This window comes from Phoca vitulina, unplaced genomic scaffold, assembly GCF_004348235.1.
Source record: "Phoca vitulina isolate PV1807 unplaced genomic scaffold, GSC_HSeal_1.0 scaffold55, whole genome shotgun sequence".
Taxonomy (NCBI): Eukaryota; Metazoa; Chordata; class Mammalia; order Carnivora; family Phocidae; genus Phoca; species Phoca vitulina.
Genome location: NW_022589758.1, coordinates 10,245,952 through 10,258,258, shown reverse-complemented (window position 1 = coordinate 10,258,258; position 12,307 = coordinate 10,245,952). Strand labels below are relative to the sequence as shown.

General features: G+C 40.8%; 1 protein-coding gene across 7 annotated transcripts in view; it reads left to right on the top strand.

Annotated features, from left to right (window-relative positions):
* Positions 1-12,307, top strand: part of PCYT1B (phosphate cytidylyltransferase 1, choline, beta) — a 139,802-nt gene that overhangs the window by 103,437 nt on the left and 24,058 nt on the right. For 6 of the 7 annotated variants that reach the window (XM_032389569.1, XM_032389567.1, XM_032389564.1 and 3 more), the window contains exon 7: positions 985-1,173. In XM_032389569.1, the coding sequence (XP_032245460.1) occupies positions 985-1,173 (189 nt within the window). Of the gene's footprint in view, positions 1-984; positions 1,174-6,823; positions 7,541-12,307 lie in introns of those variants that run through there. The other variant, XM_032389570.1, reaches the window with a different exon arrangement.

Genomic DNA, 12,307 nt, shown 5'->3' with positions numbered 1-12,307 from the left:
AACTTCAGTCCCGTGTAGCAAAGAAAAAACCTTATTGCCCTGTGAGGAGAAAATATATCATGACTTCATGGAGGGGAAGACCCTCCATCTCACGTAATTTTCGTGGTTTGATAGCACTCTCATCAGGTAACACGAGGAAAGGCTTACGCTGCTTCATCATAATCAAACAGCCAACACACACTGCACTTTTAAAATGCCAGGCTTTGTGCCAGGCACTTCACGTGCACAATCTGACCTAATTGTTACGGCAACTTGATGGGGTAGGGATGATAATTATCCCCATTTTACAGAGGAAGAAACTGAGGTTTAGAGGTGGCCCGTGACTTGCCCAACATACAAGGCCTTTCAGGCACACGGGAACAGCATTGCTGCATAAGGGCTATAAGGAGGACAAAAATCTCAGTCCAGAGAAGCTATCAGGACAAAATCTGTCTTCATCACCAAGGAAATGGATGCAGTTCAGTTAGCTTAATGGAAAATATCATTACAATGAAACTTACAGTGTCACACATGGCTTTTAAGGCCCAGCCAGTGGCTGATTTCAACCAGTACTGGCTTTAACAATGTCCCAGTAAAACCGAGAACTCGGGTGGCTTCTGAATGACCATTCTATGGACAACTCATACTTTTGTCTACATCCCAGGAGAATTGGGGGGGGGGGTTGTCCAATAGCTACCTGTAATAAACAGTAAATATGTATTTTTGGTTCTTCTATAAGTGACTTCAACTCTGATGTTTACAAGAAAGAGAATATTAAAATCACTTGTATTTCATTTTACATATCCAAGTAGACTCATGACAAATGGACTTTTCTTACAAGAGATGTGCCTTCCCGTCAATCTAGCCCTTGGAAATAGCAATATCCTGACTCTTCAGGTTAAGAACAAACACAAGTTGAATATAAAGTGACCATTAGTGTGAATGACTGGTCTCTCTCATGCCCTCTGGGATAAATCTCTTTTTTCTCTCTTCATTTTTGACCAGGAAAAGAAGTACCGCTTCCAAAACCAGGTAGACAAGATGAAGGAAAAGGTCAAGAATGTGGAGGAAAGGTCAAAGGAATTTGTCAACAGAGTGGAAGAAAAGAGTCATGATCTAATTCAGAAGTGGGAAGAGAAGTCAAGGGAATTCATTGGCAACTTCCTAGAGCTGTTTGGGCCTGACGGCGCATGGGTATGTAATTATTTCACTTGGCCCTGCAGTGATGGGCATTTTTGCTCTCCATTTTCATGGATCCACTCAAGGGTGTCCCTTATCTCAGTCCAACATGGGCATCAGCCTGAGTAGCTTCAAGTCCATGTCATTTATTTAGTTTTGGCTTTATCCCTCAATAAGGCACCCAATAGCACCCAAAGCCAGTTCTGCTGTTTCTATTTCTTGTCCATACCCTGAAGCCATTTGGTAATTGTTGAATGTCTGTTACTGCGGAGGTTGGTTCTTTAGCTCATCATAGTCTTTCAGTTGGAAATGAGGCAAAGCTTGCGGGTGAGAGTCAAGTGGGTCAGTGGTGTCATGGTATTTGTGTTGTGAGATAAAGCTAATGGGCTCTTGGATCTACTAGGGGAGAAGAGGGCAAAAGAAACCCAGCTGCCTTGGTCAGCTTTTTGGTCAGGTCCATTGCATGTGAGAGAGAGAGAAAGAAGAGGTAGGATTTTGCCCTGCATCTGTGGCTGTCATGCCCCGATTTTCCCGTTTTTCCATGGTATATAGGTGTTGGGATAAAGTGCGCAAGTCTTAGGGAACTGAGACCATGATCTAAATCTTAAAACAGAGAAAGTGTAGAGGGTCTCATCTAAATTCTGTAGACAATTCTGAGTGGAAGCTATGAAAAGAGAAAAGAAATTTCTGGAAACCACCTCGTACTCCATTGGTATTTCTATTGTGCATGTACTTCGAGAGTAAAGAAGCAGTATTGTCAAAGCATTAATGAGGGTTCTATCAAAGAGATCTTTTAAAGCTAGCCTTCCTTTTTAAAACCAAACGAAGCGATTCCATTTGATTTCCTTGATTTTAAGTAGCCTAGATTTTCTATTATGACATGAGAAATCTCTAACAAAATCCACTTCGGCTTAATTATTTTATTGATGGGTTGTCACTGCTGCCTCTGCTCATTTGAGCTGGTTCATTATAGGATTATCTAAAAGTAAAACACTCAATTAGTAATAGAAAAAGAACAATGTTTGAGAAGTTGGAAGAGATGCTTTGCTTCAAGTCTAGTGGCTTCTAAATGATTATAGAGGTGGGTGTTGTAGGCCAATCAGGTCCTACTGGCTGAGTCTGAGAGGGGTAGAGGGTTTGCAAGGGGCTGCTTGAGCTTTCAATGACTTTTAGAAAGAGCTAGCGATAGTGGAGGAGCCAAGTGCTGGGTTCCTTTTCACTCTCCATGTGGGCCTGTTCAAGTTTTCGGCTCAAATCAGTTTAATTCATGGGCCATTTATTCATGTGCTTGTATATGCACAGTGCTAGGAAGAACGTGAAGAGAAGGTGCAGAACTTGGTCTCTGGGATTCCATGGCATCTATAACAAAGTGTAGAATTTCCCATTAGTTTAGTGTGTACTTTAATAGTTCACATTTTCACAACCTATGTTCAGGGGCTGGACAAACAGCTAGTGGTTTGTTTTTTTTTTTAAATGAAACCATGTGGGTATTCACTTCCTTATAGGGATTCAGAAATGTGTCTCTGCGGAGAAATGTGTCTCTGGTATTGCAACTCAAGGGGGTGGATATTTTCTCCACTTGGAGTGAGCATAGGCAGGGAAGAAAGAGAATGTCTAGGATTTATAGATTTTAGTTGTTTCAGGCTCCCAGTGAAGGTGAAATAGTAGCTGGAATTGTTCTAGAGGAGTCTGGTGACAGCTAGCTGCAGTGATTTTTAAGAAATGAAACCCAGCTTCGAGTCTGGAGGTTTTTCTTTTTAAAACTTGCTATTAGTGTCAAAACTGTTATTAACATTAATTTACCATATCAGCCAGACTTAGACATTGCTTTTTTTCTGTTGACATTAAAAGTACAGGAATAGTTACAAGGATGTTAAACGCCAAGAGAAGTAATTTGCTTTTCATGAATATGCTATTATTATAATAATTCTTTATTTGTGGATTTGGGACTAGAACTCATTTCTTAAAATAGAGGATCTGCATTACCTGCAAATACAGTACTGTTACAAATAACCCCAACTTGGAGAAGTACAAAATAGAAAGATTTAAAGTACAGAACTTGGTATGACAGAATTGGTATGCGGCTCTGTATGTAGCTTTTTATAGTGGGTAGTCCATAAATGTGTCTGGCTTGAATAGATGCATGGGTGCGGGAGAGAGACCTATTCACAGAACCTTCTAGCGTCTGCAATGATGAGGTTTAATCCTCTGAATTTAGCTCTATATCATATATTTAGTTTGATACAGATATATACCCTTAGCCTTTTATTGCTTATGGTGCTTGGTACAACTTGAGCTTTGGATCAAATTCAGTTGGCAGAATGGGTTTGCTGGGCCTTCCACAACATTCTAAAATTTCTTTCCAGGAGGGCATGCCTTCTAGTTTGCCATGTGCACACCACTGCCCACTGTGACTCCCTGCCACCTCCTCCAGCCTGACCTTTCTGCTGCCAACCTGGACGCAGCAGTTGTGTTTGCTCCATACAGTAGAGTCTTACTTTCTCCCCAAGGGACCTCATGCTTGCTGTGAAGAACTGTGATCAAAAATCCACATCCTTCCATTCCAGCAGAGTGCAAAGTGGTGGTGATGACCATGTTGTTACAGTTTAGAAGTTGTATAGCAGGTTAAAACTTTTCCAAAGCCTTTTTATATCTACTCTACCCATTTCAACCAAACAATAAAAGGACTATTGTAGCTGTGTTCTAGATAAAGTAACAAAGGCCTAGGAAAACTATGAAACTTTCGGAGTTTGGAGGTACTGGGATGGAGCCTGGGCCCAAGCCTCTCTCTCCTGACCAGCATTGTATCACCCACCATAGGACTGTCCCTTGGAGGCAGTCACTTTCCCTCACCCCGCTTGGGTTAGGGTACAGCAGTGTGGAGAAACAGATGTACCCAAACTGCTCTAAGGCTATGTGACAAAGCCCATTGCCAAAATGCCACTTCAGGCCGGCTCATCTAGATTCGGGAGAGGTAGTGTCAGCTTTCCTCTTAAGCAGAAATCATGGTGTCCCTGGTGATATTATCTATTGGCGAGTAACAAATTACCCCCAAATTAGTGACTTAAAAACAACAAATATTACTTCACACAGTTTCTGCAAGTCAGGAAGCAGCTTAGCTGGGTGGTTATCATTCAGGGTCTGTCATGATGTTGCAGTCGAGAGGTCAGCTGGGGCTGGAGGATCCTCTTCCACATCTTGTGACTGGGAACGAGGTACCCCAATTCCTCCCCACGTTGGGCCTTTGCACAGGCTGCCCGAGTGTCTTCATGACAAAGAAGCTGGCTTCCCCCTGAATAAGTGATAGAGTATTCAAGAGAAAAGCTATAGTCTTTTAAGACTAATATCTGAAGTGACAATCCCTTTATGCCATATTGTAGTGGTCACACAGACAACTGGTGTATATTGTGGGAAGATACCACACGAGGTTGTGAATAAATCCAGGAGGTGGGGCCTTGGGGGGGGGTGCATCATTGCTATAAGAGAGGATATAGAGAGGATATATTCCCAGGTATTCAGCCTGATGGGGGGATTATCAGAGCTTAAAAGGTTGTATTCATCTTCCCACCTATAGCTTTACTTATTTAACTACTTGATCCATTTTTTGTGTGTGTGTGTGTGTGTGCTTGATTCTTGTGACTAGTCTTCACTCACACTCAGAAGACAGCCTGTAACCCAACCACAGCTTCCAAGGGAAGCCTTCCCCACAGAGACTTAGTATTACCTCTCTTTGTCTTTCAGAGACAAACCCTCCAGACTATCCTCAAGGGAGGGGCTTTAGAGGAGCTGAATTCTGAAGCTCTGTTGCCATGTTGGAGGCGATGCTATTCATTTCCAAGGGCTTCAGGTTCATGGAGCCAGGATCAGGGGATGCTAAATCAGCTTTTGGGGTGGAAACTTGGTTATTTTTGTTCGAAGTGTCAGACACATTCCTTTTAAACATTGTGCCCTAGCCACATAGGCTACATTTTAAAAACATTTAGTATCATTTTTAATGATCTGCCACTGTAGTCCTTAATTGACTTTGAACCATAGACTTGTTTCCCGTTTGAAATGAAAATGCATTTATTGTGTTTTACAACATGAACATAGACCTTTTCCTGGAGCACCAAGAGAGAATAACCTTGGTTCAGGTCCAAGTTTTTAGTTCATCCTGGACCACAAACACCCCCGGCCCCAATCCAATCAGTCGGGTGGATCCGTATGCAAACCAAACAGGCATTTGCATCTAATACAGGAGATACCGCTTTTAAAAAAGCTTGATGATGTGTTAGTTTTTCAAAAGTAACAGATTTACATGATGTGAGGTCCACTACTAATTTTTTCAAACTGTGATAAAATGTACCTAACAAAATTAGCATTTTAGCCATTTTAAGTGTACCATTCAGTGGCGTTAAATATATTCATAGTTGTGCAACCATCACCACTATCCATTTCCAGAACTTCTGCATCATCCCATATTGCAATTCTGTACTTATTATATAATCTGCCCCCCCCCCCAGTCCCTGGGAATCCCCCTTCTAACTTTCTGTCTCTATGAGCTTGACTACTTACTCTAGTGGAGTCCTACAGTATTTGTCCTTTTATCTGGCTAATTTCATTTAACATGATGTCTTCAAGGTTGAACCAATGTTGTAGCATGTATCAGAATTTCATTCCTCTTTAAAGCTGAATAATACCTCTTTGTGAAAGAATTTTATTTGCTTATCTTAAATCACTGGCCTGAGAGGCAGGCATCTAAATGAACACACAGCTTAGGAGCCTGCTGGGCTAGTCTCTAGGGACAGAGGCTGGCAGATGCCATCTTTCACTTTCCCTTTACCTCACTCCAGCTTACTGGCATTTCCCAGAAAGGAGCTTGTACCCTCCTTTGGTACCCCCATCTTGTAGCCACCGAGGGGACACCTCGAGATCTCCTGGATCTGGTAGCCAGTGCGACTTCCGCTCCAGGGACCCTTAAGACTGACCAACTGAGAAAGTATTCTCAACCATCTACCACCCCCAGGGCATAGCAAGAGATTAGAGACCCATCTTTCTATGAAATAAATCTTTTAGCTTATCTTCATAGCTGTAGCCGGAGGGGCAGGCTTCTAATTAAACATCCATCTAAAGGCTGACCATAATTCTCTCCAGAGACTTTGAAGGACTGGTGCTCACTTCACTCTCTTTATTCCACCCACCAGAGCACCAGTAGCTCCTGGAGAGGAGATTGCACATGTGTCTGGTGTCCTGGTCTTTGGGGCTGCCAGCCTACGGACACTCCTTGAGCTCCTACCTCTCCGAGGGCTAGCCACCACCTCCAGGCACTGCCCAGACAGTAGGCTGAGATAGACCCCCAGTCTTTCTAGGAAAGAGCCCTATTCATTTATCCAAGAGCTGGGGCCTAAGCAAGGCTTTTGGTTTGGCACAGATCTAGGGACCTAATAAGGACCGGCACCATTGGTCATCATCTTTGCATTCACCCTCTGTCTTGCTCCAGGTCACCAATAGCTACTAGAAAGGAACTTGTACACGGGTGAGGTGTCCCGATTTTTAACAACCTCCATGGACGAGCACCTCTAGATGACTGGACTCTGGTGCTCAGCAGGACTTAGCTTGCAGTCCTGCAGGAGTGTATACAGAGGCGTGCCTCATTCTATTGCGCTCTACTTTATATTATTTGCAGATACTGTGTTTTCTACAAATTGAAGGATTGAGGCAACCATGCACTGAGCTCATCTATTGGCACCATTTTTCCAACAGCATTTGCTTATTTTGTGTCTGTGTCACATGTTGGTAATTCATGCAGTATTTCTTATATTTGTTACAGTGACCAGTGGTCTTTGATGTTACTATTGTAATTGTGTTGGGACACCATGAATCGTGCACAGATTATACGGCGACCTTAATTGATAAATGTCTGTGTTCTGACTGCTCCAGTGACCAGTTTTTTCCTCATCTCTCTCCCCTTCCTTGGGCTACTTATTCTCTGAGACACAACAATACTGAAATGAGGCCAGCTGATAACCTTACAGTGGCCTCTCAGTTTTTAAGCAAAAGGAAGAGTCACGGGTCTCTCACTTTAGATCTAAGGCTAGAAATGCTTAAGTTTAGTGAGGAAGGTATGTTGAAAGCTCGGCCACTCGTACCAGTTTTCCAAGTTGTGAATACAAAGGAAAAGTTCTTGAAGGAAATTTAAAGTGCTACTCAAGGAAGCGGAACACCCTTCTTGCTGATACGCAGAAAGTTTTAGTGGTCTGGATAGAAGACCGGACAACCAGCCATCACATCCCCTTAGGCCAAAGCCTAATCCGAAGCAAGGCCCTACCTCTCTTCTGTTCTGTGAAGGCTGAGAGAGGTGAGGAGGCTGCAGGAGAGAAAATCTGAAGCCATCACAGGTTGGTTCATGAGGTTTAAGGAAAGAAAACTAACATAAAAGTATAAAGTGAAGCAGCAAGTGCTGATGCAGAAGCTGCAGCCAGTTATTCTGAAGCTCTAGCTCTGGAAATGCATGAAGGCGGCTACACTAAACAGATACGCAACGTAGACGAAACAGCCATTATTAGAAGAGGCTACCTAGGACTTTCATAGCTAGAGAGGGGAGTTTAAATTCTAGCTTCAAAGCTTTAAAATAGAGGCTGAGTCTCTGGTTAGGGGCTAACCTAGCTGAGGACTTTAAGTTAAAGCCACGGCTCATTTTCCATTTCAAAAATCCTTGAGCCCTTAAGAATTATGCTACATCGACTCTGCTTGTGCTCTATAAATGGAACACAGCATGGATGACAGCACATCTGTTTACTACATGGTTTACTGAATATTGTAAGCCCACAGAAAAAAAGATCGCTTTAAAAATACTACTGCACATTGACAATGTACCTGGTCACCCAAGGGCTCTGGTGGAGATGTGAAATGAGATTAATGTTGCTTTCCTGCCTGCTCACACAACATCCCTTCTTCAGCCCATGGATCAAGAAATCACTTTGACTTTCAAGCCTTATGATTTAAGAAACCCATTTTGTAAGGCTATAGCTGCCAGAGCTAGTGATTCTCCTGATGGAGCCGGGCAAAGTCAATTGAAAACCTTCTGGAAAGGATTTAACATCTTAGTTGCCATTAAGGACATTTGTGATTCATTGGAAGAAGTAAAGATATCAACATTCATAGGAGTTTGGAAAAAGTGGATTCTAACCATCACAGATGATCTTGAGGAGTTTTGGATGCCAGGGGAGGAAGAGACTACAGATGTGGTGGAAAGAGCAAGAGAATAATTAGAAATAGAGCCTGGAGATGGGAATGAACTGCTACAGTCTCCTGACAAAACTTTAAGAAGCAACTCCTCATCTGTTATGGATGAGCAAAGAAAGCAGTTTCTTGAGATGGAATCTACTCCTGGTGAAGATGCTGTGAAGACTGCTGAAGTGACGACAAACCATTGAGAATATTACATCAACTTAGTTGAGCCAACAGTAGCGGGGTTTGAGAGGATTGACTCCAATTTGGGAAGAAGTTCTACTGTGGATAAAATGCTGTCAGACAGCATCGCATGCTATAGAGAAATGGTTGCTGAAAGGACAGTTGAGATGGGACTTCATTGCCGTCTTAAGAAATCGCCGCAGCCACCCCAGCCTTCCACCACCATCCTGATCAGTCAGCAGCCATCAACACTGAGGCAAGACCCTCCACCAAGAAGGAGATCATGACTTGCTGAAAGCTCAGAAAATGGAGAGCCTATTTTAACAACAAAGTATTTTTAAATTAAGACTTCTATACTGTTTTTTTAGACATAATGCAATTTCAAATTTAATAAACTACAGTATAGTGTACACGTAACTTTTGCATGCACGAGGAAACCAAAAAATTCTTTTGGCTTGCTTCATTGTTCACTTTATTGTGGTGATCTGGAACTGAACCCACATTATCGCTGAAATACGCCTATATTTGCATATTTTAAAAGCTGTTGCCTGAGGGTCTGGCTTCCAATCAGCTGAATCTAGGTGCTCACTGAGATCCTCCCTTTAGGGACACTGACAGGCCTTGGTACACCCTCCACTACTGGGATCCACTAAAAATAAAATACACTACTTGGACAATCACAAAGGTTTGAGAAAGAACCCAAGAGCTGTGGGAAGGCTGAAGTTTCATCTCTGACATGAGGTTACTCCTTCCGCACGGGTGGAGGTGGCTGTTATATCTAATGCACAGAAACCAACACAGAGTATCAAGGAAACTTGAGGAATATGCTCAAAATTAAAAAAAAAAAAAAAAAAAAAAACCCCAAAAAAATAAAAAAAAAAAAAAAAAAAAAAACCTCAGAGAAAGTCCTTAATGAGACAGAGATAACTGATTTACTTAATAAAGAGTTCAAAGTATGGCCATAAAGATACTCACTGAACTTGGGAGAAGAATGGGTGAACACAGAACTTGAACAAAGAGAAAGAAAATATAATCAAGTATCAAACGTGCTGAGCAAACTGGACAGCTAATGGACGCAAAAGAATGAAATTGGACCACCTTCTAATACTATACATAAAAATGAACTCAAAATGGATTAAAGACTTCAATGTGAGACTTGATACCATAAAAGTCCTTGAAGAGAACATAGCAGTCATTTCTTTGACATTAGCCATGACATCATGGGACATCAAAATTAAAAGCTTTTGCATGGAAAAAGAGACCATCAACAAAACAAAAGGGCAACCTACTGAATTGAAGTAGATATTTGGAAAGGATATGTAAAAAATGTATACAACTTACCACCAAAAAAAAACAGTCCATATAAAAAAATTAGATGACCTGAACATTTTTCCAAAGAAAAATACATGTGGCCAACAGACACATGAAAAAATATTCAACCTCACTCACCATCAAGAAACTGCAAATCAGAGCCACAATGACCTATCATCAATGTCAGAATGGCATTTATCAAAACCACAAGAAATAACAAGTGTTGGCTAGGATGTGGAGAAAAGGGAACACTTGTACATTGTTGGTGGGAATGTAAATTGGTACAGCCACTATGGAAAACAGTGTGGAGGTTCCTCAAAAAATTAAAAACAGCAATACTACTATACAACCCAGTAATTCCATGTCTGAGTATTTAACCAAAGAAAACAAAAACACTTATGTGAAATGTTATGCACCCCTATGTTTATTGCAGCATTTATAGTCAAGAAATGGATCCAACCTAAGTGTTCATTGATACACAAATGGATAACTATGTGCTGTGTGTAAAGATATGTATACACACAAATATGTACACACACACAATGGAATATTACTCAGCCATAAAGAATGAAATCTTGCCCTTTGCATCAACATGGATGGACCTAGAGAATATTATGCTAAATGAAATAAGTCAGACAAAAAAGACAAATACTATATGATTTCACTTTTATGTGGAATCTAAAAATCAAAATAAAAAAACCCTCATACATACAGGTGGTTGCTGGGAGCAGGGTGGATGAATTATGTGACAGGGATAAAGAGGTACAAACTTCCAGTTATAAATTAGGTGACAGGGATAAAAAGTACAGTATAGAGAATATAGTCAATAATATTGCAATAACTTTGCATGGTGGCAGATGGTGCCTACACTTATGGTGAGCATTTCATAATGCATATACTGGTGAATCACTGTGCTGTACACCTGAAATAAAATATTGTATGTCAACTATACTTAAAGAAACTGAAGACAAATAAATGGAGAGCTACCTCTTGCTCATGGATTAGAAGAATATTGTTAAAATAGCCATACCTCCCAAAGCAATCTATAGATTCAATGCAATCCTTATCAAAATTCAATGGCATTTCTTTTTTACAGAAAGAGAACCAACAATCCTAAAGCTTGTATGGAACCATAAAAGACCCCAAATGGCCAAAGCAATCTTGAGAAAGAACAACAAGGCTGAAGGCATCATGCTCCCTGATTTCAACTATATTACAAAGCTATAGTAACCAAAATAGTATGGCATTGGTATTTAATACAGATCTAGATCAATGGAACAGAGTAAAGAGTCCAGAAATAAACCCACACCTACATGGTTAATTCAATTACTACAATGGAGCTGAGAATATACAATGGGGAAAAGACAGTCTGTTCAGTAAATGGTGCTGGGAAAACTAGGTAGCCACATGCAGAAAGAATGAAACTGGACCACTATCTTACTTGAATATAAGGCTTGAAACCATAAAACTCCTAGGAGAAAACAAAACTCCAAGGAGCTCTTATAAGCTCCTTGACATCTGTCTTGCCGGTTAGGTTTAGTTTGACACCTAAAGCAAAGGCACCAAATGCAAAAATAAATAAGTGGGACTACACCAAACTAAAAAGCTTCTGCACGTAGGAAACCATTAACAAAATGAAAAGGTATATGCTACTGAATGGGAGCAAATATTTGCAAATCATGTGATAAGGGGTTAATCAAAATAAGATGTCATATAACTCAACAGTACAAAAAGAATCTGATTTAAAAATGGGCACGGGATCTGAAAAGACATATTTCCAAAGACGACATACAGATGGCCAACAGGACCTGAAAATATGTTCAACATCACTAATTACTAGGGAAATGCAAATCAAGACCACAAGCAGCTAGCACCTCACACCTTTTAGAATGGCTATTATCAAAGCAACAAATTAACAAGTGATCAGGATATGGAGAAAAGGGAACACTTGTACATTGTTAGTGGGAATGTAAATTGGTACAGCCACTATGGAGACTCCTCAGAAAGTTAAAAATAGAACTACCATATGGTCCAGCAAATACACTTCTGGATATTTATCTGAAGGATATGAAAACACTAATTTGAAAAGATCTATATATCACCATATTCACTGCAGCATTATTTACAATATCCAAAACATGGAAGCAACCTAAGTATCCATCAATGTATAAATGGATAATGAAAATGTATATAGGCACCATGGAATATTATTCAGAAAAGAAGGAAATCTTGCCATTTGCAACAAATTGTTGGACCATGAGGGCATTATGCTAATTAGAGAAAGACAAATACTGTGTGATCTCATTTATTTGTGGAATCTAAAACAAACAAGCAAAAAAAACCCAGTGCTCGTCAATACAGAGAACAAATTGGTGGTTGTCAGAGGCAGGGGGTGGGTGCAGGCAAAATGGGTTAAGGGGGTCAAAACGTACAAACTTGGGCAACC